This window comes from Neovison vison, chromosome 6 (assembly GCF_020171115.1).
Source record: "Neovison vison isolate M4711 chromosome 6, ASM_NN_V1, whole genome shotgun sequence".
NCBI lineage: Eukaryota > Metazoa > Chordata > Mammalia > Carnivora > Mustelidae > Neogale > Neogale vison.
Window position 1 is genome coordinate 158288715 of NC_058096.1, and position 26354 is coordinate 158315068.

At 44.1% G+C, this 26354-nt stretch overlaps 1 protein-coding gene across 2 annotated transcripts in view; it reads left to right on the plus strand.

Annotated features, from left to right (window-relative positions):
* TRANK1 (tetratricopeptide repeat and ankyrin repeat containing 1) overlaps window positions 1-26354 on the plus strand; it is a 95765-nt gene that overhangs the window by 11187 nt on the left and 58224 nt on the right. Inside the window, exons 2-8 of one of the 2 annotated variants that reach the window (XM_044252730.1) lie at window positions 629-760; window positions 5313-5439; window positions 8707-8857; window positions 11508-11626; window positions 14806-14889; window positions 15131-15269; window positions 17971-18105. In XM_044252730.1, the coding sequence (XP_044108665.1) occupies window positions 630-760; window positions 5313-5439; window positions 8707-8857; window positions 11508-11626; window positions 14806-14889; window positions 15131-15269; window positions 17971-18105 (886 nt within the window). In that variant the 5' untranslated portion in view covers window position 629. Of the gene's footprint in view, window positions 1-538; window positions 761-5312; window positions 5440-8706; window positions 8858-11507; window positions 11627-14805; window positions 14890-15130; window positions 15270-17970; window positions 18106-26354 lie in introns of those variants that run through there. The other variant, XM_044252729.1, reaches the window with a different exon arrangement.

The window sequence follows — 26354 nt, forward strand, 5'->3', positions numbered from 1 at the left end:
TTGTGTCCTAGCCTTGTGTCCTAGCCCCTCGTATATGGAGGTCTTTAGAACTGTCCTTCCCCTCTCTTTCCCCCTTCCCAAGAGAATGGAAGGACCACCCACTGAGTTTTGGTACTGGTGGGTGATGTGGTGCAGGTGTCACTTGGACGTGAGGTCAGAACCGGGGAATGCCATTAGCAGATAGATGACCCTCTATCATTAGCAGAGTGACCGACCCTCCGCGAGCCTCAGTTTCCTCATCTCCTGGGTGTATGGGTAAATGAGAAAGGAGCAATAGTGCCTGTTTGGGGGATAGCTGCCACTTCTGGGGAGCACGCTGCTGGCGAGGCGTGACTTGTCTTGTGCTTGGCAGCCTCCTCTCCCCCAGGGCCTGGCTGATCATTAACACAGAGTCCACGGGACGGCTCTGGCCGCTGCCTCCCGGGTCAGAAAAGAACTGAGGAAGAAATGGTCTCATCAGAAGCCCTGCCTGGTCCCCTGGTGGTGAGGGGCGTTGTCAGGATGTGCTCTGGGCAGGTGGGTGGGGCCAGAGCACACAGACTGCCTCTGTCGACTCCCAGCAATGCAGATGTGAAGGGAGACGGCCCCACCGGGCCAGGCAGCGCGCCTTACCTCCGTCTCCTCGCAGGATGGACCCCACAGCTTACGCCCAGCTGCTGAAAGAGTCTGGCAACCAGGTCCTGAAGAACGGAAACTTCTCCCTGGCCATCAGAAAGTACGATGAAGCCATCCAGATCCTCCTACAGTTATACCAGTGGGGGTAAGTGCTGGGATTCACCCCCACCTTTGGTTCTGGGTTTTGTTTGTGTTTTTTCAGTAAATGGAAACTCCCTCTGTCACTTAGGTTTTCTTCCCGTTTCTTATCACACCGCCTAGTTTCTGTTTTCTTCTCCCCCCTTCCCCCTCCCACTTCCTATGTATCTGCTCCGTACTGGGAACTCAGAAACTGCACGGAGAATACTAAGTAATGGGGAAATAGAAAGTGAAACACAGCGGGCAGTTGCACAACTTTGCCTTTTGTCTGGTGATGGGAATCAGCGTTCCTGGGATGATTCAAGGTCCCAACCTCCCCTTCTGTCATTTATTTTGTTTTCCTGGTTCTCTGGCCTGTCCCCCCTCCCCCCTACAGCGCATACCTCCAGGGAGCTCAGGCTCATCTCTTCCCCTGCCCTTCAGCTTCAAGTCGACCTGTACCCAAACATTTTAGTACCATGACATGCTTAACAATTATGGAGGACTCCTAAGAGCTTTTATTTATGTAAGCTGAAGCTATCCGTGTAGCCTGGATTTGAACTTAAAACTGAGATAAGTTTAAAATATGTATTCAATCACCTACTTAAAATTTCAGTAAGAAACCCATTCCATGTCAAACTCAGACACGTATTTTGATGAAAAATAAGTAGATTTTCCAAAACCAGAAGCTTTGTGAGAAGAGTGGCGCATTTTTCCTTTTTGCCGAGCTCTTTCTCAATAGAAGACATATGATGTCTCATATCTGCTTCACGTTCAGTTCTTTGGGTTATCACACATCGTGTAGCCCCTGGAAGATTCCTGGAATACATGTGAGAGAATGTGTAAAAAAGGCACATAATGTCCTTGTTCATTGTTACCACTGTACCCAATTACTACAATGTAGTGACTTAACATAGTATATATCTATTATCTTACAGTTTTGGAGGCTGGAAGTCTGAAATGAGTCTCGCAAAGCTAAAAGTGAGGTGTTGGCAGGGCTGGTCTGGTGCAGAGGAAAATCCATGTCCTTGCCTCTTTCTGCTTTGGTGGCTGTCCATACGCCTTGGCTTGTGGCACCTTCCTTCATGTTCAAAGTGCATCCTTCCAGTGGGCTTTTGTGTTGTATCATGGTCTCCTGTTCTGTATCATGTCTCCCCCTGTCTTGCTCCGATAGGGACCCTTGTGATTGAATCCTAACCCAGGATAGTCCCCCTCAAGATCTAGAAATTGATCACATCTGCAAAGGGTTTTTGTTTTTGTTTTTGCCAATAAAAGATAATAATATATAGGAACCATGATTCAGCCTGTACTATGGTGAAAGTCTTTGACCTTGTAGACCACCTGAAATGGTGTTAGGAAACCCCAGAGGTTCCCACACCATGCTTTGGGAACAGCTGCAATAGAGGTTGTCATTTGTGGGGGGCATGCAGCCTGAACTTGTGCTAGGAAATGCCACTGAATGAAATCACGGAATCACTCCTTCTACTTCTTAACCTTCTATCACCTTGGTGTCTACACTCTAGCTGATGTGAGTTGAGTGTCATTGGTTTGGGCTTGTAATTCTGCCTCTCCTGGCTCAGATCAGAACTGTGTCAAGGCTGGGCCTAGAATGCAAGGCATCTGACTTTCTTTCTTTTTTTTTTTTTAAAGAATTTATTTATTTGAGAGAGTGAGCGAAAGAGCACAAGTGGGGAGGGGTGGAGGGAGAAACAGATTCCTGTCTGAGCAGAGAACCCCACATGGGGCTCAATTCCGGGACCCCAGAATCATGACCTGAGCCAAAGGCAGATACTTAACCGATTGAGCCACCCAGGCGCCAATAGCATCTGCCTTTCTTAAAGAGGATATGCTGCACAGTGGTTATGGCTGTGGACTGACCCCACACTGTGGGGCCACTAATGGGACTTCTGTCTGGACCCTTGTATATTGTCCTTCATGACCTTCTTGACACAGCTGCTGTTTGCCTTCCTGCACCTGACAGATGACATAGGGATTTAGATGCAAGTGCTCTCAGGAGGAGGGGACAGAGGGAAGCAGCATGGGGCAGGGGAAAGCTCCAGGTAGGGACGGTGTGTCACCTGGGGGCAGCTTCAGCCTGATGCCCTGTGGCATTCTGGAGCATGAACTGTGCTGCACAGCTGGTCCCACTTTGGGGTAAGGGAGCTGACCTTTTGATTCTCATGTCAGTCAGCCATCTGTTGTAGGTTGTCTGGCCCTTAGGAGTTGTCCTAAGGAGTGGAGTTGTATTAGTCATCTTAGGCTGCCATAACAAAATGCCATTGACTGGGCAGAATCAACAACAGGAAGTTATTTCTTGAAGTTCTGGAGGCTGGTAAGTCTGAAATCAAGATGCCAGCCAATTGAATTTCTGGTGAGAGCTCTCTTCCTGGCTTGCAGATGGCTACCTTCTCACTGTGTCCTCACATGGTGGAGAGAGAGAGAGAAAGAGGGAGAGAGGAGGTTCTCTGAGGTCTCTTCATATAAGGGCACTAATATTATTACAAGGGCCCCTCTTCATGACCTCAGCTAAACCTAATTACCTCCCCAAAGGCCCCATTTCCAAATACCATCACACTGGCGGGCAGGGAGTCAGCATATGGATGGAGGGGCACAATTGAGTCCACAGCAGGGGCATAACTTCCTGGGGAGAGGGCAGCTCCCATTAAGCTGAGGGCAAATCTGGAGAACAGGGCACTGGGAGTCCCTAGTGGCAGACGGTGCTCACTGCAGCTAGGGACAGCAGTCCGGGCCTCAGAGTCTGTGGGCTGGACACCTGCAGGGATAGTTCCCTTGCCAGTCACCGCTGGCTGCCCCACTGCTCCTTTTTGTGCTTATGGGCCCTCGTTCCTTCACCTAGAGGGAAAGATGGCTGTTGACAGAAGCAGGAAACACAAAACACTGAAGATGAGGCAGTAGTAGAGCTGATTTTTAGTTTGCTTTTTATTTATGCTTATCCACATCACCTAACTTTTCTATAGTGATTTGTAGTGCTTTTGCAATTAAAATAGTCAATAAAAAAGAAGTATAAGCCTAGTTTTTTTTCCACACACGTGGCTTGAATTCAGTGACACCTGGGCTTTAACACAGCATGGTACACTTTGCATTTGTCTTCAAATTTTGATGTGGTTTGGCACCAACGTGATCATATTATGCCTAGACCCAGGCAAGAGGGACCTGCCATGACATGCTTTAGAGAGCTGTCCTGTGGATCCCCTCCATCTGCGCCCACCACCCAGGCAGGAGTCTGTGGGGCCACGGGCTTTACCCACCCAGAGTCTTTTCCTCCCCTTTGGTCCACTCCATGGGTACCAGGACCCTGGAGTTCCTGCCCATGGACTCTACTCCCAGGGTCTTCACAGACCTCCTACCCACCGTCCATTCTTCCGAGGGCTGACCAAGATCAGGGGTGCAGACACGACTTGGAATCATGCCTCCTGCGGCACAGGATGAATGCTGAGGTAGAAGGAGTGGGCAGGGGTGCTGTCCTGGCTCACTCTGCCCTGATACACTTCTTACAGTTGTAAATTTGAACCAGTTATTGTAGAGTAGGAAGATAGAACATATTTTATGGAACACTTTGGGAACTTGATTTATGACCTTCAAATACTTGGGATAGCCCCATCCGATAGGACCTTCCCTGATGATGAAGATGTTCTGTAATATAGAATGTGACTATCAAGTACTTAGAATGTGGCTAATACAGCTAAAGGACTGAATTTTTTTTTAAAGATTTTATTTATTTATCAGAGAGAGAAAGAGGGAGAGAGCGAGCACAGGCAGACAGAATGGCAGGCAGAGGCAGAGGGAGAAGCAGGCTCTCTGCTGAGCAAGGAGCCCGATGTGGGACTCGATCCCAGGACGCTGAGATCATGACCTGAGCCGAAGGCAGCTGCTTAACCAACTGAGCCACCCAGGCTTAAAGGACTGAATTTTAAATTTCATTTAAATTAAATTAAATTAAACATGAATAGCTTCACATGGTCAGTGGCTACCATATTGGACAGTGCAGATTAGCCCCAGGGTGTAAGATTCCCTTTTGCACTCTGGCCCTTCACTACAATGGTGCTCATCCTGCCCCTGTCACGGTAGGTCCGTGCGGATGGTGCGGTCACATGTTCTGAAAGGCCTTTCCCGTGAGCTCTGCATCCATCCAGCGTGGACATGCATGTGGAGGAGCTCACCCCACACTGCCCCAGTCAATGTCTGGACTCTGCTGAGGCTCTGTGGGAATTCCCATCCTCTCCATCCTTACAATGGTCCCTATTTTCATGGTATCTTCACCAAAGCACTCTCTAAAAGAATGAAAAAATCTGTGGAGATCAGGCAGAGGTAGAACTGAGGTGTTGAGAGAACATTTGTCCTGAAAAGGAGCAGAGGATGTGGGAGGGAGGAAGGATAGACTTACACTCTGCAAATGCCCTGGGTTTTCGAGGGGGCTGGGGGACCAGGCGTAATAAGTGTAAATTGGGACATTAACTGGCGATGGTGGCAGGCAGGCCCAGCATTGTGGCCTTCAAGGGTGGTTTTCTGTCTTTGCGGAAAGGTAGCTTTACTGACCACCGGTCTGTTCTTTCTGACAGGGTTCCCCCCAGGGAGCTGGCTGTGCTGCTTTGCAACAAATCCAATGCATTTTATAGCCTTGGGAAATGGAATGAGGCCTTTGTGGCAGCCAAGGAATGTCTCCAGTGGGATCCAACCTACGTGAAGGTATGGTGACAACTAGGATCCCTGCCTATCTTCCTCTCACCCATCTTCTCTCCTCCCTTCTTTTTCAAATGTGAACGTGAGGGGCACCTGGGTGGCTCTGTTGTTAAGTGTCTGCCTTTGGCTCAGGTCCTGGTCCCAAGGTTCTTGGATGGAGCCCTGCGTCAGGGTCCTTGCTCAGCTGGAAGCCTGCTTCTCCCTTTCCCACTCCTCCTGCCTGTGTTCCCTCTCTCACTGTGTCTCTGTCAAACAAATAAAAAAGATCTTTAAAAAACAATACAATAATAAACTGGAAACATGAGAAGAGCTTTGCATTCAACTCTTTGCACTGTAGACAGATGCCCATAGGGCATGGGAAGCCCATCTGGAGAAGACTAGCAATGCTGGTGGCCACGTGTGGAAATGCCCTTGTGGGGGGAGCTTGTGGTGTTCTGATGTAGTTACATCATGGCTGGGAGGCTGAAGTGGTCTTCGATGTTTGCAAGTTTCGCTTTAGCAATGCTTTGTTGCTGGGGGGACACAGCTTTCTGGATTCTTCAGGAAGAACTTCTTACGTGGAAATCAGCCCTGTTGGAGGGACCGAGGAGGTTTGGGAGGCCAGTCAGCCCCTCTGTGGTGTTAGTTAGCAAAGGTCAATGAATGACCATTTGATAGTTTGTTCTCAGCTGGAATGCTGTCCCTGCCCACTCTGCAAGGCATCTCCACATTCTCTGCACCTTGAGGCAAACAGAAGGACAGGATGACACCATCCCAGTTCTTTAGTAACTCACTTTCCAGTTGGGGAGAGGACAGAAAGCAGAATCAGAGACCATAAGAGAGTTGTTATTCAGAAGCTGCTGGAGGCCCATACAACTAAATATCACATTAGTGATATAGACCATTTATAGTGAGGCCCCAAGGTGGGAAGAGCACAGCCCTTTCTCCCTAGCGCTCTGCTGGGGACTGGTTTCTGCAGCTGGGAGGAGCTCCTTTTCCCTCTTTAAGGCTTCCTTTTCCCAACTGTTGGGGAAGATGCTACCTGCATCCTAGAGTTGCTTCAAGGATTAGGAGACCTTGGTTCAAGTTGTTGGCACTCGGTAAATAGGAGTTTGCATTATTTTCTCAGGGGTCTGCATTTTGTGTACGGTTGCTAGAAGCAGAACAGTGGGAAGTGGTGAGGGGCTTTGACCTACAGATTCTGGATTCTACATCCTCGAGGGAGGGATTTGTCTATTTTACCTTAAGTGTCTTCTATTGGAGGGTGGATACTTTAGGAATTATTGAGTAACTTTGAAAATGGGAAAGCATTCTTGAGGAAATCTCCCCAGAGGCGTTTTAGGATTTCCCCCATCCCCCACCTGGTTGGGGAGAAGATTTGGGGCATGGGCACATCCCTCAAGCGGTGGACAGACTTCCTTGAGGGGCCAGACCTGAAGCAGTCCCCAGCAGCACAGTGACCAGGACACACCCCCTGTTCTTACTCCTGGGTGTCTCCTTCTTTTCCCATTCTTTCCCGCCTCCTGTCTTCTCCAAGATGTCCTCTGTAGGGGAGGAAGAGTGCTTTCTGTCTATCTTCTTTTAGTTCGGTGGCTGGGACCCTGCAAATATGACTAACAAGAGAAAAATTAACAAGAGAAAAACATACAAATTTTATTTCCTGTTAATTTTTACATGACACAGGGGTCTTTCTAGGAAAGACCCCAAAAGAAGCAGGTAGGCCTGAGAGCTCATATACATTAAAAAAAAAAAGATTTTATTTATTTATTTTAGGGGTAAAGAGAGACAGAGAGGGATGGGGGAGGGGAGGAGCAGGGAGAGAGGGACAAGCAGACTTGGCACTGACCGCGGAGCCCTACTAGAGGCTCGATCCCATGACCCTGAGTTAATGAGCTGAGCCGAAATCAAGAGTCGGGGCTTAAAACTGACAGAGCTGTGCTCCTAGAGCTCTTTTACTAAAGAGCAAAAAAACTGTGGAGTTGGGTCGGACAAAGGAAAGGGGTTTAGACTTCTGGGGCTGTGGACTGTGGGAACACACTACATGGGGGAACCGAATGGGAGGGAGATCAGGGCTATTTTAGCAGCACTTAGCTGTGCTGGTCCCGCTCAGTGCCAATTTCCATCTTCTTCATAGCCATAAAAATTCCCTGGGAGAGGGGATTTATGTCAATCCTTGTTTCTTAGACATTCTGCTTTTAGTCAGATAAGGGAAGCTCCAGGAAGGCTTCTTTCTACATCTGTTGAATCTCAAATGCCCTGGGCTCAAGATAACGCTTATGCTGAAGTGTCATATTTTGGGATGGCATATTCTGATCCCCTTCATCCCCCCACCAAAATAAAAGATGAAAGAAACTTAAATCTGAGGAGGGAAAGGAAGTGGGGAATTCTGTATCCAGCTTACCAGTTGGGGGAAAAAAGCTCCACCTACTCCCACCCATTTTCTCTGGTTGTTATCTAAGGTATTAGACTTTCAAATGAAGGCAAAAGCAAATCGATAAATAATCAGAGATTTGGTGTCAAGTGAGGTTTTAAGTGCTTGCTTTTTTTTATGAAGCCGGTTGGTGAACACCTTTCATTATCTTAGAATTTGTCTTGGTAGGGCTTGGTGTGGATTCCTTTAGAGAATCTAAGAGGGGAAAGGCAGTATCACTTTGTTGCTACTCGAGGTACTCAGTTGTATGAGGCAAAACTAAACCGTTTTCCTCGGTTACTCATTGTAATTTTCCTCTCCAGAAAGAAAAAAATGTTTGCCTTTGGTGTGTACATTGCCTACAATGTGGAGCTCAACACATCTCAATGCTTGTCATTAGCATTTTCATTGTCGTCCCCCCCCCCCCGGGCTACATACCCAGTGGAAATTGTGTTTACTTTGATTGAAAGGAGCAGGGAACAACTTCTGTGTTTACATGACCATCTCATTTCTTTTCTGGAACACTGTCATCATAGGATTTTTTTCATTCTCTTCTTGCCCGGGCCACGATTTGAGGCATGAATAAATAAGCCACACATGTAATTGGAACCAGGCCTGCTTCCTTCGCTCCGTGTCATGTATTCGATGCTGTATAAGTCATGGATTTGAAAGTCATTATTTTCTCTGCGGTTAAAAAATGACAGGAAAAATGTGGCACGCAACGGAACGTGGGAATGCTGTGTCTAGTGCTTGTTAGAAATCTGTGTTTACATAGAAGTGAAACCTCTACACTTCATTTCCCCAGGTCATCAGTCTTGCCTTTCCGTTTAGCAGCTGGTTGGAAGAGATGTGTAAGTTATAATTTTACTTTTCTTCTGTCCCAGGGATACTACCGGGCTGGTTACGCCTTGCTGCGTCTGCTCCAGCCTTACGAAGCAGCTCGCATGTTTTTCGAGGGTCTGCGACTTCTGCAAGGCGCTCCGGACCAGATTCAGATTGCTGACTTCCTTGTGGGAGTCTTCACCACCATGGGCAGTAAGTCAGAACTGGGGGGGAGACTTTGTTCTTTCTTTCCTTTTTTTTTTTTTTTTAAAGTCTTTGTTATTTTATTCCAGTGGTTCCTGGGGAGATCTTTCTAGGGTGTTTCTTTGTAGCTGATTTATGTCATTTGAATGGAACTGATTTTCACATTAGAAAGCATTTTGGAAGCTTTGGTGGCTCATGTCCTTGTAAAAGCAATAAAATCCTTTTGCAGAAACCACTTAAAGCGCTGCTGCTCAGACCTCAGTTTTCCATATTGCTACTTACAGATCTTTCCCTCTCTACGCTACTGATTTCATGTGATTTGTGCTCTTTTCTGTGATATTTGCATGTGTTTCTCCAATACACCAAGAAATATTCCTCTTCGCTATAAAAATACTGTGGAAGAGCTGATGGAGTTATTTTCAGGAATTCTCTGCCTTTAGTGCTGCGGTTCTTGGTCACAACGCTTGGAAGAATGAAGAGGGAGACCAGACGAAGAGTGGTGGGCAGCAGAGCAGAGTTCACTGAGCGATTGTACAAAGCTCCTTGGGGGGAGGGGCCCGAGTGGGTTGCCTCTGGAATTTCTAAGTTTAGGAGTTTTTATGAGCTCTTTTTTTTTTTTTCCCACAAAAAGATAGTCCCACAAATCTTAAGCAATCAGGGTGTGCTGAGTTGTGCCAATCAGGACTTTGGTCATGTATCTACCTATTAAGTTAATATCAAGCACAGATGGTCTTTTTTTTGCTGACATCTAGGGGCTTACGTTTTAAACGCTCCTTACCCATGATAGTGACAAGTGCATTGTGGATAATTGTCTTCTTTTAGAACGTTTTGCAGAAGTCATTTCTGCAAAGGTTGCAAAGCAGAATGTCACTGTGTCCTGTCTAAGCTGCAGAACAGGATGTCAGTGCTGTCCTGACTTCGTGTTGTCTTGTTAGGGACGCTGGCCCGGAATACCTCACTGTCCAACCAACTGCAAACAGAGGGTCCTGTGGAAGTGGAGGTGGTGCTCAGGGTCTCACCTGCCATGCTCACGGCCATGGAGGACCTGGGCACTCAGTGTAGGAGAGCTGCATGGGGGCCTTTCGCTCTGCTACCTTGAATTATTACTCTAATGACCTGGTGGGTGAGCTGGCTTTGTCAGAGGGTTGGGTTAGGCAAAAACAGAAAACCATAGAATACAGTGTAATATACTCCTTGCCAGTGACAAAGGAGCTCTCTCCTGCTTATCTTTCATGGTCTAAAGTCCTGCCAATGTAGGCCGTTGTTTTCAAATATGGTGTTCGATTGTGTTTAAAATTGTACCAATGCCCACTGAGAGACAAAATCAATTGTCACACATGTCCCGATTCTAGAGATGTTAGAAAGTGAAAAACAGCACATGTTAGAATTGTGGGAAAAATGGCCTCGGCTTTCAGAGGTGGGGAAATTGGTTCAGCTGTTACAGATTCAACTGTTCCCACTGTGATTGTGGGAAAGCAACTATTGTGGTCTGTGGCCAGCATTCTACAAATTTGGGCAAATTTCGGAGATGGGGTGGGGAGCGGTGAAAGCCATATCAGGCAGGCAGTGGGAAGGGGTTGGAGGGGGGCACAGCTGAGTCCCTTGGTCAGAGAAGTAGAAGATCCCCAGACAAATGCTGATGGATCCCAGCTTTCCAGTCAGCCTTTTGCTGGCAGTGACCAAGCCTGCTTCCCTTTCCTCTGAGTGTGATGGATAGGCCTGTTCCCTACCATCCCTCATGTTTTCTCTGCATCTTCGTAAAGTCACTGCTTATTTCTGGGTGACTGCTCCCTTAAGAAATCTGGATAGTTTCCGCTCTGCCGCCATCTTGAGAGGGGGTACTTCATAGGACTTCTAAGGGTAATGCATTCCATACTTTTATACCAAAGTATTACTATTTGGAATGTAAATGTATGCCCAATTTCTAAAGTTTGAAAAATATATTTATGGAAATTCTGTATCCTTTTGTGCAATATCTATTTATTTTGATATTTACTTATTTTTGTTGATGATCCTAGAGGAGGTGCTGTTTTTCTGGCACCTGCCCTTGCTCCTTGGATGATCTCATTTATGAGTTTGAGAGATGTGGTTTGGGGGATCATGCAATGGGCCACTAGGTTAGAAGAATGTGTATTGACTAAGAGAGTTGATAGATCTGAGTCCCCATCTTTGTTTTTGTCACTAACTAGCTGCGTGATATGCCATGAAGCCTGACCTTATTTGTCATCATTTCTCATCGGTTGGGTGAAAATAATATTTATCACATCTTTCTTAAAGGATGTGAGGTGTTTTATTTTTTTAACTTCTTTGGAGTTTCTATTTCCTCCTCTATAATCAGAGATCATAGGCCAATGCCTTGTTGGTTGTTTGAGGGATTAAATATTAACACATATCACTGGGCTTGGTATATGGAAGAGCTAAGTGACTGTTAGTTAGCTCACATCACACCGCCTGACTCTTGGGGCATTGAGTTTATAGATGAACCTAAAGGGATTGCCACTTTGTTCCATTATAGAGGATTTTAACTTTGAAAATGCCTCTCTTTCTGATATTTTTAATTTTATGTATGTCTTTCTGTGGTCTTAATTGGAGGACCTTTTCCCAAATGTTCTAGACAATGCCAGGGTTAAAATTCCTAAACTATGGAATTTTCTTTCAGGTGATCCCATTGTTTTGCAAAGTTTCTTGCCCTGTTTTGATCATATTTTTACTACTGGATTCTCAACACAAGTGTGGCAATCTGTAATAGAAAAGTTGGCAAAGAAAGGATTATGGCATGTAAGTAAAAGAAGAGGGCTCTCTTGTGGGAAAAGTATATTCTTAGTTAAATGGATTCTTTCTGCCTGCATTGGGGAGGGGATTGTAATTTATTATCCATTTATTTTGATGCCAAAATAACTTTTATTTTTTTAATTTTTTTTTAAGATTTTATTTATTTATTTATTTGACAGAGAGAGATCACAAGTAGGCAGAGAGGCAGGCAGAGAGACAGAGAGAGGAGGAAGCAGGCTCCCCACCGAGCAGAGAGCCCGATGCGGGACTCGATCCCAGGACCCTGAGATCATGACCCGAGCCGAAGGCAGTGGCTTAACCCACTGAGCCACCCAGGCGCCCGCCAAAGTAACTTTTAACTGCACCATTGTTAAAGATGGAAAGTCACTGAGGGATATTAATTAGCCAGTTTCTGTTTTTTTTTTTTTAATAGGAAACATATTCAGAACACCTAATAATAATATTAGCTAATGTTTATTGCCCTCACATGGTGTTCTGTGTCTTCATTGTCATCACAGAAGTGTCAAGTTTAGGTGCTAATGATAATGTGGAATGAGGAAAATGAACAATTTCCTTTCATCTGCATCATCTTTTATACTGCATTTGCTAGTGTTGGCCCAGAAGACCTGCCTGTGTTGCTCTGAGCACGTCTGTGTGGCTTTTTTTTTCAATTAAAAAAATTTTTTTTAAAAGATTTTATTTATTTATTTGAGAGAGAGCATGTTCATGCATGAGAGCACGAGAGAGAGGGAGAGAGAGAGTGAGCGAGCGTGCAGGAGCGTGTCTGAGTAGGGGGTGGGGTGGGGTGGGGGCGAGGAGGAGCAGAAGGAGAGAGAGAAGCAGGATCCCCGCTGAGCAGAGAGCCCCATGTGGGGTTCAGTCCCAGGACCCTGGGATTATGACCTGAGTCGAAGAGAGGCGCTTAACCGACTGAGCCACCCAGGTGCCTTGCTTCTGTGTACCTTTAAGGGACTGCTGCCCACAGATAACAGTGAGGCCACAGGAGCCAGGGCTGGGAATCCAGGGACTGGAGGAGCAGAGTGGACTGAAAGCCTGGGCGTCAGTATCACACAGATGCCTCCTCAAATCATAATCTTCCACTTTCTATTTTGGGCTAATTACTTCCCCTCTGAGCCTCATTTCCTCATCTGTAACTTGCAAGATATAAACTTACTCCCTCAGGGTTTTGGTGAGGATGAGAACTAATGGACCAAGAACACCTAATAATAATATTAGCTAATGTTTATCAAGGGCTTACCATGAGCCAGGCACTGAGCTAACAGAGCGTTACAATACCTGGCGTGTGCTCCATGCCCACTGAATAGTATTTGTTGTGATGCTGGGCTCTCAGTGCACATGGAAAGGGCTGGCCAAGCGAGGCAGTTCAGTCAGGAAAGGCCTGCTGTGCTTTCTGAAGCTGGGCAGTCCTGAAAAGTCACCAAAAGCAAGAGCAACCCAAAAGGCCTCTAGAGCCAGACAGGTCAAAGGGCTTTAGAATATAGAAGTCTTCAACTTTTAAAAAGCTCATGGATTCCATTGCAAATCTAATGAAATCCATGGGGTTCTCTTAGCATGCACACACAGTTATGGGTAGAGTTTCAGGAGGTTCGTGGGAAATCCCCTAAAGTCCAACAGTGAGTTCCCTGAAGCTCACTCCTATATTAAAAGGTCTGGAGAAAGCAGGCAGGCAAGGAGAGACCCAAGAATACAGCCCAGTGGCAGGTCCACTTGGCCCAGTATTCCAGCTGTGGGGCCCCGATCATTTTTTCACATACTGGAAATAGAGACATCTTATAACAACAACAACGACAACAACAACAACAAAACAGGTCAGCAATCAGGATTGTCAGAACCCTGAGCATGTAATTTTTTAAAAAACATTTTATTTATTTATTTGACAGAGAGAGAGAGCGAGAGAGGGAACACAAGCAGGGGGAGCGGGAGAGGGAGAAGCAGGCTTTCCGCTGAGCAGGGAGCCTGATTGGGCCCTTGAACCCAAGACCCTGGGATCACGACCCGAGCCGAAGGCAGACTCTTAACGACTGAGCCACCCAGGATCCCCAAGAGCACTTCCGTTTGATACTGCGGTCTACTCAGGGTGAGCAGTAAAGAGTGATCATCAGGCTGAAAACCTGGAATCCAGATGTGACCAAAGGCTCAGTTCCTGTAGTCCCACGTCCACTAGCAGGAGCATACATGGCAGAGGCTGAGGCTGAGGCTGAGCCTGGGTCTCCCATTGTGGCCATACCAGAATCTGGAGCCCTGAGGCCTGTTGGCACACCTGGATGATCTCAGTAGGACAGGCTTTCTGTGTGACTTGGAAAAATCACTTAGCCTTTGCGGGAGTCAGTTTCTTCAGTGATGTTAGATAACGTCCGTGGTTTAACAACTGGCTTTCTGAGAAAAAAAAAAAAAAAAAAAGTTTGTCAATTTTTGTAGTGTCAATACTGTCTCCATGACCAATTTTTTTTTAAAGAATTTATTTATTTATTTGACAGAGAGATCACAAGTAGGCAGAGAGGCAGGCAGAGAGAGAGGAAGGGAAGCAGGGCCCCTGCTGAGCAGAGAGCCCGATATGGGACTCGATCCCAGGACCCCTAGATCATGACCTGAGCCGAAGGCAGTGGCTTAACCCACTGAGCCACCCAGGCACCCTCCATGACCAATTTAAAGTCACTAATAGAGCTATAGGTCATAGCATTGGGAATCTTGAATTGCAGTTGGCTCTCACGAGCACATAAGAGTCTAACGGACCCCAAACCCTTGGTGCTTATGAGACACCAAAGTGCTGAAGAATCAGCTGGAATGAGCTACGTGTAAAGGATTGGATTCTTCTGCTTGCTAAGTAAGCTTTAAGAACTTTGCAGGGAGTCACATTTTTTTTTTTTTTAAACCCACTGTACTCTGAGCAATGCTGCACAACGTGCCATCCTCAGCAGGCTGTGAGGAAATGTGGAGAGAGCTGAGTTCTCAGTGGGAACAGGGCATTGGCTGGGCAGAGGGACTTCGAGTATAGATCAGGCTGTAAAGCTTGGTAGACAGCTTAAAAAGAGAGGTGGGGCTGGAGGGGATTTTGTTTTGTTTTTTGGATTGTTTATTTTAACCCCAAAGATAACTTTTGCTTTAATAACCTATGTGGAGAACATGATTATTCCAGCTTTTTCTTTTTTCTCCCTTCTCATCAGTCATTCCTACTTTTGTCAGCGAGAAAAGACCGGCTACCAAGAAATATCCAGGTCCCAGAGTTATCACTGAAGAGTCTCTTTGAGGTAAGGTGGCTTCTGAAATTGTACGGCTTCAAGTCTGGCCACCCAGGCTTGTATTTGGGACCTCACCTTGTCTAAGGGGACCTCAGCTGTCTCACCGCAAATGTATTATTTATAATCATCTCAGGCTTGGGTCTCGGCTACCCAGGTTTTACTGACCCCGAACTTTGTGAATGCAGGAGTTTGACATCTCATATTGACGGAGTGACTTCCAGGATTCTTCCTGTGTGTTTTTCTCCTCTAGAAATACGTCTTCATGGGACTTTATGAGAAGATGGAACAGGTGCCCAAGTTAGTACAGTGGCTTATCTGCATTGGTGCAAGTATTGAGACGATAGGACCATACCCTCTTCACGCCCTCATGAGACTCTGTATCCAAGCAAGTGAGTATTCTCCCAGTAATGCACTGCCCATGCCGCCCTCCCAGCCCTGAGCTCCTGTGCTCTGCTGAGCTCATGAGAAACCAGAATTCAGCCACTGGAAGGTGGAATATTCATATGATTTGAATATGCAAATAGCCTGATTATTCAAATGCATGAAGACAGCAGGGAAACAGCATTATGTTTTTAAAATTTTTATTGTAGTTATGTTAGTCACCATAAAATGCACCATTAGTTTTTGATGCAGTGTTCCAAGAGTCATTGTTTATGCACCACACCCAGTGCTCCATACAATCTGTGCCCTCCATAATACCCACCACCAGGCTCACCCATCCCCCTGGCCCCTCCCTCCCCTCTGAAACCCTCAGTTTGTTTCTCAGAGTCCATAGTCTCTAACGGTTTGTCTCCCCCTCCGTTTTCCCCCAACTCCCTTCTTCTCTCCATCTCCCCATGTCCTCCGTGTTATTCCTTATACTCCACAAGTAAGTGAAACCGTATGATAATTGACTTTCTCTGGTTGACTTATTTCACTCAGCATAATCTCTTTCAGTCCCGTCCATGTTGATACAAAAGTTGGATATTCATCCTTCCTGATGGAGGCATAAGATTCCATTGTATATATGGACCACATCTTCTTTATCCCTTCATTTGTTGAAGGGTTTATTGCACTACTGGGTATTTACCCCAAAGATACAGATGTGGTGAAAAGAAGGGCCATATGTACCCTAATGTTCATAGCATCAATGGCCACAATAACCAAACTGTCGAAAGAGCCAAGATGTCCTTCAACAGCATTGTTTTTATTTTTTCTGGCACCTGGTAAGCTACAGGGCCCAAGTTGAAAGGATTCTGTGTTCCTAGACAGATGCTGGCAGCAGACGAGCCCTGAGACCCAAGCAGGGGACTTGGGACAGACAGCCTTGCCTGGGCAGAGCTCCCTGAGGCTGTGGAGTTTCTTCCTGCTAATGAAGGCACAGGTGCTCCTTCCCGCTTGTTCAAGTTCATTTTCTCTCTAACCAGAAGGCTAACTGGCATGGTGCTGGTGCTGGTTGCTGGGTGCTGATACCAAGGGAACCCCTGGTTCTTGCCGAGACATACTGCTTGTGGTTCTTCTAAAGGATGCTGATGTTCATAAAATTCTTTTTTCTTTTTTAAGGGTCCACCAACTGGCAATAAGAAATAAATTTTAAAATATTAAAATTTTTTCATTAACACATATGCATGTTAGGTAAAAAAGCTTGTTTTTCTTTTCCAAGCATGTATGGCATAAGTGTTGGACATGTACCCATACTGTTTTAGAGCCAGAAGGGGCCAAGAGAATTTTCCAGACAGTCTTCCTCTTTTTTTTTTTTTTTTAAAGATTTTATTTATTTATTTGACAAGTAGGCAGAGAGGCAGGCAGAGAGAGAGGGGGGAAACAGGCCCCCTGCTGAGCAGACACCCTGATGCAGGGCTCAATCCTGGAACCCTGAGATCATGGCCTGAGTTGAAGGCAGAGGCTTAACCCACTGAGCCACCTAGGCGCCCCTAGACTGTTTTCCTCTTAACCATTGGGCTGATTGCCTTCTCAGGAATGAAGGAGTGAGGAGCGTGGCCAGGCGCTTCAAGCCCTGGGCCAAGGCTTCGCTTTAACCACATCTATCTTGCTGTTATCCATTTCCTACTGGGGAGTCAATAAGACATTTCATTCTCACACAGGGATTGGTGGATCAAAGATTTAAAACTAAAATCTGATTAAAAGGAATCTGAGCCAATGCTCCCAGTTTTCAAGTAGGAATCATGAACCCAGAGCAGTGTGTCTCTCGTTGTGAAAGTCATGATTCCCTACTGTGTCTGCTCTTTACCTTAGCTCTGGGGTCTGGGTGTACAGGCAGGAATCAGTGGGATCAGGTGTTTAACTTTATCCGTGACTTTTTTCTCAGAGGAAAACTCTGACATAGTGACAAATGGCATCCACAGAGTTGGCAGAAGGGTGACGCTTTCCTTGAGCCCAGGACCTACAAGGAAGGAGCCTGGGAAAATAATTTTTAAATATATGTCCTATCGAGAGTAATGAGCAGGGTAATCTTTTCAGAGATTGACCTGATTCCTGACATGGGTGCCGTTGGTGCCTGGCCTGGAGCCTCTTTACCACCAGTAACCCCTCCCCACCTGCTGCTTCATAGCTACCTCCTTCCCCAGAGCACTGCTTTTTGCCAGTAAGAACCACTTCCTACAGAGGTTCTCTCTCAACCTCACCCCCCTCCCTAGAGGTGTTTGTAGCTCTTGACTGACTACCATGCAGTACAAAAGGCCCTGCCTCGTGGTGGGTCAACACTGTGGGTCGTTCATACTCCAGAGCTCCCTGTGGGATCAGGCTGAGGCCGACTCAGCTGAGATCACATCTCTGCTCGCCTCCTTCCTCTGCCCTGTCCTGCTTCCCTCACTCTCTTTTTCCTGAGCTCCCTGTCAACAACTCACATGTACAAGAATCCCTGCCTCAGGCTCTGCTCCTAGGGAACCTGACTGAAGTTTATTATGAATAACTTTCTATGACTCATCCTTTTAATTTACAAACTGTGCGTTTCCAGAACCTATTTGTGGTGAGTGCCAAATGTGTATGGGATTCCCCGTTTTGTTCCCTCAGGGTACTACACATCAATGCGCTTTACTGATTTTCTGTTTGTAGAAAATAACATCAGTCACTCATTTTAATTCCCTGCAGAGGAAAACCATCTTTTCAGGTGGTTAATGGACCACAAGCCTGAGTGGAAAGGCCGCATCAACCAGAAGGACGAGGATGGCTGCACAGTCCTCCATGTCGTTGCCGCAGCCCCCTACCCTGGATACCTCATCAAACGTAAGGAGCAGCCCCAGGCTGGAGGGTGCGCTGTGGGCTGGATGACCTCAGGCATTAGAGAGCCGACGCAATCGAGCACACGTATTACCCATCCATCCTGGGACAGGCTCAGGGCTAAACCTTACCTCGAACGAAGCATCACAGGGAGGGCAGGCTGTTTGCAGGAAGGATGGGGGACAAGAGAAGGAAGGATGGCGGGGTTCCACATGCTCTTCCCGCTCCAGTGGCTTCCATGGGATTGGATGTCTCAAGGACAGGGGCTTCTGGCTGCACTTGTTCCCTTCCTCATTGTGCAGCTATTAAGTGCTTTAGTTTAGGCCAGATCTGTGCTGGTTACCAGAGAGACACTGAACCAGACCACAGACGGAGTCCTGTTTCTTGGCCATGGTAGAATCTAACACAAGGATTTCATCTTGCGTACTTATCAGGGCCAGGGAGGCCATGAGGAAGAGTGAAGCTGGCATGTACGAGGACAAGCTCGTTCTTCTGATGCAGACATACCTTGCTAGCCTATGAAACAGGAAGGCTGCGGGTCCTCCTACCCACTGGGCTCTCTGATGCTTCTCGCCTTTCTGGAAACCTGTGGAGATAGCACGTTTTATTCTATAAAAATGTTAGTGTAGCTGTGGTGATGATGAATGGTAGCAGACTCTCAGCCCCGGGGGAAGGGAGATAAAAAGGAGGGCTGGGGAATTTGGCTCAGTATGGCCACAGCCTCCTGCCCATCATGGGAACTAGGCCTTGCCACCATCTTCTGATGGCAGAAGATATTGGAAAGATGGATTTTTAAATCATTCTTTTTTTTTTAATATTTTGTTTATTTGACAGAGAACACAAGTAGCAGAGAGGCAGGCAGAGAGAGAGAGAGAGAGAGAAAGAGAGAGAGAGAGAGAAGCAGGCTCTGCACTGAGCAGAGAGCCCGATGCGGGGCTCCATCCCAGGGTCCTGGGATAATGACCTTGGGCCGAAGGCAGAGGCTTTAACCCGCTGAGCCACCCAGACACCCCTGGAAAGATGGATTTTTTAAAAATAAGACAACTCATGATTATAAAATATCTGACAAAATGAAACACGCTTGTGGACTAGACAGAGCCCAGAGGCGTCTGGTTGGGAACCCCTGGCCTGCTGGTCCTGGGAACTTAGAGTTTTGTGTCCTCAGCATGTCCCAGAGGAGTATAGTGAGGTGTGTTTCTCTAATGTCATTCCCCACTGGACTGGGTCCCAGAACCCACATTTGGGCGAACAGAGAAAGGGTGAGCTACAGATACTGTTTTGAGCTTTATAGAAATATAATTCATTATATTTCATAATGAATATAATAAAGAGTGTCTCTCTGCCATATAATTCACCTGTTTAAAACATTCAATTGGATGTTTTTAGTACATTTGTAGAGTTATGCAACCATCACCACAATCAATTTTTAAAACATTTTCATCATCTTCAAAAGAAACCTCGTCTCCACTAGCAGTCACTCCCCATTCCCGCCACCCGGCCCCAGCTCCAAGCAACCACTAATCTGTCTTCTGTGTCCATGGACTTGCCTTTTCTGGACATTGCATATAAATGGAATCATACAGTCTTGTGACTGGCTTCTTTCACTGAGCATGCTTTCAAGTTTCAAACTTGTTGTACCGTGTGTCAGTACTTCCTTCCTTATTACTACCAAATAATATCCCAGTGTATAGATAAACCACATTTTATTTATCCATTCATCAGTGGGTGGACTTGTGTTCAGCTACTAAGAATAACACTGCTGTGAACTTTTGCATATATGAATATATTTTCATTTTTCTCAGGTAGATACTTAGGAATGGTATTGCTGGATCTCATGGTAATTTAATATTTAAACTCTTGGGCTCAATCAGAGGCTGATTCCCCTCCTTTGAATTCCACCTCTCACTACCCACGTCCTCTGCCTCTCTTTTATCAGGGAAGCTCACTTTTTTTTTTTTTTTAAATCTTCGATTTGAACTAATTTAGACATACAGAAAAGATGCAAAAATAGTTCAAAGAGTTTCTGTATATTCTCACCCAACTCCCCTTAAAAAAATCCAGAAATTAACATTGACAAAATGCTACCAAGAACACACAGACGTCTTGTGAATTTCGCCCTTGTTTTTACTAATGTTCTTTGTCAGTTAGGAGACCCACACAGCATTTACTTGTCAGAGCTCCCAAGTCTGCTCCAGTCTTTGACAGTTCCTCAGTTTTCCATACCTTTGACCCTTTTGAAGAGTATCAGTCAGTTTTTTGGTAGATGGCCCATCAGTTTGAGTTTGTTTGATGCCTTTCTCATGACTGGAATAAAATTAAGCATTTTTGCTAAGAATACAACCGAAATGAGTTTGTGGCCTTCTCCACATTATATTGAGGAGTTCATCATGCCAGTATGTCCTGTGATGTTAACCTAGATTAGTTGGTTAAGGTGGGATCTGTGGGATTTCTCTATTGTAAAGTTACCATCTTTCCCTTTGTAGTGGTTAATTATCTTGGAGGAGATAATTTGAGGCTATTTAAATACCCTGCTTCTCTTCAAATTTTTGCACACTAATTTTATATTTATTGGTGGATCTTGTCAGTACAGCTATCACTGTGATCTTTGATTAATGTTGTTTTTTTATTTTCTCCTTTCCTTCTACATTTATTACTTGGAATTCGGTTGTAATGAAGAGCTGTCCCTTCTCTGTATGTATGTATGTATGTATGAACTCATGGATATGTATCCTATGGGATAAAATCTGTTTGCTAGAATTGCTCCATCTTTGGCCATTAGGCACTCCTTTCTTCTGATTGGCTCCTGTGATCCTTTGACAAGCCCCATTTTTTTTTTTTTTAGCACTTCCTTACTTTCAGACATCACAAGTTGCTTCAGGCTTGTCTTGAATTTTCTGTGTCCCTCTGGACTCAACCATTTCTCCAAGGACCCCCATTTTCTTTTGTTAGAGAATGGTATAGAAAACAAGGTCTGCTACTTGGTGGGATCATTGTTACTGGAGTGTCATTATTTCTGTGCCTTCTCAGCAGATGGAGGTAGGAAATATATGTTCATATACTAACCCCTGGATACACACATTGTATTACTCTGTCTCTGTATTAAAAACCATGTTTTTATGCTGATACCTCTGATTCTGGTCCAACACCACAGTCATTTAGCCTTTTAGAATGTGTAACATCTCTCATCTTATATTTACTTCCTTGTTCAGTTTTATGGATTTCAGACTTACTAACCCATGTCCCTTTGAGAAACACACCTACTAATTAGATGTATGTTTGTTTTATGTTCATTTTATGTTTGTTTGTGTTCGGCTCTTTTTGTCTTCAGTTTTAAGGATCTAGTTAAGACACTAAGTTCTTTTCCTCCCCACCCTATTGAATATGGTTATTTTGCTCATTTGTAGTACACTCAGGTCTATTTTTTTCAGGCTTTGTATTCCATTTTAGAATTCTCCTCACATCCTGTTTGGTTTTGTTTGTATTTTGGTATGTGAAAGGCACATATGTGAAACATTACTATGGTTCTAGGGTTCTGAGCTTTGCAGAAAGATATACTCAGAGAAGTGTCACTTCTTCCTCCTCCTTGACCCCCTGAGTTCCCATTTCCCATTTCCCCCTTTTTTCTACCCCTTTCTCATTAATCCTCTGTAGGTGATCAATTTCCTTCTTTCTTTTCTTTTCCTTTTTTTTTTTTAAAGATTTTATTTATTTATTTGACAGAGATCACAAGTAGGCAGAGAGGCAGGCAGAGAGAGAGGAAAAGAAGCAGGCTCCCTGCTGAGCAGAGAGCCCAATGAAGGGCTCGGTTCCAGGACCCTGAGATCATGACCTGAGCCGAAGGCAAAGGCTTTAACCCACTGAACCACCCAGGCGCCTCTTTTCTTTATTTTTTAGGCTTTTCTTCCTGGATTCCTTTTGTAGTAATGAGCAGACACATGTGTGTTTTCTTACTCCTCCTTTTTTACGTGGAAGGTCCCATTCTATAGATTCTGCTTGACACAGAATCTTTTTCATTAACAGTATGCTCTGGAAATCACTTGATATTAGTTCATATGCATGAATGCATATGTAGTTCTGTTAGATGTTGTCAAATCTTCATCCAGAAGGATGGTACCAATTTGTACAACCACCTGTAATATAGAAGAGTGACTCTTTGCCCACAGTGTCACCAACAGAATTTTGTTGTTATATTTCTAAGTTTCTTCTGGTCTGAGAGAAGTGAATCGGCATCTCAAGATTGTTTTAATTGCATTTCTCTAATTACTTTATGTGTGAGTTTGGCCTTTTAAAAATATATTTGAGAACCATTTTCTTATCTATTTTTGCCAAGTTATTTGTTCATGTCTGTTCCTCATTTTTCTATAGAGTTTTTGATCCTTTGTCTTCAATTTTTAAGAATTCTTTGTTCATTAGCTCTTTGTCTGTGGTATAAGTCATGAGTCTCTCCCCCACGCCCATTTATTCACTTGTCTTCTGACGTTGGACTTTTTTGTCATGCAAATATTTTCTTTTTATGTAGTCAAATTTGTCAATCTATTGATTTATTGCTCCTGTATTTGGAGTCAGAGTTTAAAAAAACCTTCCGAACATCCAAATTAAAGAGTTGTATTTTTTTTCTGGTGCCTATATAGGCATTTTCTGTTCTATTCTACTGGTCTCATTGTTCATATAGGTTGTTTTTTTTTTTTAAGATTTTATTTATTCATTTGAGAGAGAGGGAGGGAGCATAAGCAGGGAGAGTGGGAGAGAGAGAAGTAGGCTCCCTGCTGAGGTGGGAGCCCAATGCAGGGTTAGATCCCAGGATCCTAGGATCATGACCCGAGCCTAAGGCAGATGCTTAACTGACTGAGCCACTCAGGCACCCCTTCGTATAAACTTCTTTAAATCACTTTCCAAAAACTAGTTAAAAATCAGAAATACACTCCACACCAAAATGGCTGAAATAAAAAAAAAAAGATGGACAGCAGCAAGTATTGACAAGGATGTGGAAAATTTGGGACCCATTGCTGGTGGGAGTGAAAAAATGGTGCATCTGTTTTGGAAAAAAGTCTGGTAGGAATTCAAATAGTTACCATACGATTCGGCAATGTTATTCCTAGGTACCTGCCTCACAGAAATGAAAACATACTCAGTCAAAAACTTGTACACGAGTGCCTATAGCAGTATTCCTCATAACAACTAAAACCGTGCAGACAACCCAAATCTCCAGCTGCTGAATGGACAAACAAAACACGGGTCATCCAGATAATATAATATCATTCAGCCATAAAAAAGAACAAAATACTGACACACGCTACAACATGGATGCACCTTGAAGTGTTAGGCTGAGGGAAAGAAACTGGTCACAAAGGTCACATATTGCATGATCTCATTTAGAGACTCAGATCACTGGTTGTCCTGGAGGTGGGGCAGGAGGAAATGTGGAGCGACTGCCATTGCATATAAGGTTTCTTTTTGGAGTGATAAAATGTTCTGGAATTGGATAGTGGTGATGATTACACAACTTCATAAATATACTGAAACCCACTGCATTGTACACTTTAAAATAATGAATTTTATGCATTTATAAGTTTATTTTATCAAAAAAAGTTTAAAGGCAAAAAAAAAAAGAATTTGAAAGCCATGATCTTGGTAAAAAAAGAAAGCATTCAAACACTTTAAAAAGATATGTGGTAAAAAGTAAATTCTCTTTCACAAAGTCTACGAAGCATTTTTTGGTGAGTCTTGCCAATTTTTCTATTCCTCTTTTAAATATGAATGTGCACATACTCTACATTCTATTCAGCAACTTGCTTTTCCCTTGAGCGATAATCTTGGCCATCTTTCCCTAATACTACCTGCATATCTATTTCATTTTTTTAAACAGCTCACAGTATTCTTTGACTTGACTATACCGCACTGATGGATGATTAAATGGTTTCAGTTATTTTGCTACCAAAAACAATGCTCAGAGAATATTTTCCTATATACATCTTTGTGAACTGATGGGAATGTGTCTATAGGATTATATCCTAGTTGAGAGATTGCTTGTTCAAAAAATTACACATTTTATTTGTTTGGATAATCTCATTTTATTTAAAATTTAAACAGATTACATTCACAAAATCACAAATCACAAATTCACACACACAAAAACTATACATTGAGAGTCTCTGTCCTTTAACCAGAGAAACCAATATTACCCATATCTTATGATTTCCCCCCCCCAAATATTCTATAATGTATAAGTAAAAATTTATGTACAGTTTTAGGATGTTGTTGGCATATCGGGATGTATTTGACTTTTGAAACTATTGTTAACTTGAACCCCATAAATGTTGCCCCAATAGTGTATGAGATTATCTCCATCTTGAATACTTTTCTGATATATGGAGAGTCAGGAACTCTCCAGATACTTTAATGTGGCCTGAATTCCAAATCCATCATTTAAAATAATTGCAGCATCATAGAGCCTCTGAAATCATCCATTCTGTCGGAGTTTTGGTTGGCGGAGGTTGTTATGATGGTCTTCCTGCTTCCGGATCTGTGTGGTTTGGGAGGCCCGGAGGTTCAGTCTTAGGAAATTACCAGAGCCCAGCAACAGGACCCAAAGCCTAGAAATGATCACTTTCTGGAACCGACGTGAGGCCAGGTCGGTGGTTGCATCTAACTTGGTACAAGCGACAGACACTCAAACTGTTTTAAGCAAGATAGGGTATTTATTGGCTCATGTGACCCAATGGTCCAGAGTTTGCTCCAGGTGCTCTCGTGGCATCTTCAAGAATCTGCCGTCTTCCAGCTCTGCTTTCTTCGGCATTAGGTTCATTCTTAGGCAGGCTCTTTTGCAGTGGAAGCCATCTGATATTAGGTTTATCTTATATGCCTGTTTGTCAGTCACAGCCAAAGAGAATATCTCTACTCAGTATTTCAGTTAAAGTCCTAGGAATGAGTCTCTGTGACTTGATTTTGGTCACATGCCGTCCGTGAACCAATCACTAACGCCAGAAGGATGGAATGATCTTATTGGCTAGATCCTGATCAGATGCTCACCCCTGGATTTGGGGTTGGGGCAGAGTGAGAGAATGGAATGATCTGATTGGTCAGGTTCTGGTCAGATGTTTATTCCATCCTGGTTCCCCCAAGCTCTGACTGGGACAGTGGTGGAGGATGTCATGGTGACTGAATCTGTTTCTGCCCATCAAATCAGGTATGCTGGCAAGCGGGGGGGAAAGGGGCTTTCTTAAAGGAATACTGAGGTGTTGTTATCAGGAAAAGGCATAATGGATGCTAGTAAATTAAAAAAAAAAAGTCTAGTATGTTTTTCAATGTTGCTTCCTTATCTTCAAGAATTTTGAAAACCTGTCTACCTCTTTACATGTTTTAACATTGACAGGTAGAATTTCTTTTTATCTATGAGTCAAAAATATGTAAGAAAAGGTAATTTTCAGAATTGTGTACACAGATATTTTAAAATAAAACTATTATATCCTTTAGTGGCATATAATAGAACATACTACAGCAACTTGATAATCTCTAACATCTATTAAAAAAATATGGACGAGCTCTTTAATAGTCAGAAATATCAAATTGTACCTTGCTGTTTTGGGGATCCTATTTCTAGTTTACTTCTCAGAAGTTTACTCTCATATAGTTTATGCTTGAAAGTCTTATTAGTCATCTAGTAAACTTCTTCTGGAACAAAAGTGTTTGTATAGCTTTAAATTTAAAAAAAATCTGTGATTTAAGACTTCTTAATTTCTTAATTTTTCTAGATTTAATTATTACAAAATTATTACTACAGGGGCGCCTGGGTGGCTCAGTGGGTTGAGCCTCTGCCTTTGGCTTGGGTCGTGATCTCAGGCTCCTGGGATCGAGTCCCTCATCGGGCTCTCTGGTCAGCAGGGAGACTGCTTCCTCCTCTCTCTCTCTGCCTGCCTCTCTGCCTACTGTGATCTCTGTCAAATAAATAAATAAAATCTTAAAAAAATTATTACTACAGATATCAAAGCAACAGAAATATATTAAAATCTTCTGTAATTAATTATTAAAGATGAAAATAATAATTTTGGAGGGCAGTGAAAGGAGGGTAGATTGTAGTACCTTTTATTTTGTTGTTCTATTTTTTAGAGTTTTATTTATTTTTTTCCAAAGTGGCTGCACCAACTTGCATTCCCACCAACAGTGTAAGAGGGTTCCCCTTTCTCCACATCCTCTCCAACACATGTTGTTTCCTGTCTTGCTAATTTTGGCCATTCTAACTGGTGTAAGGTGATATC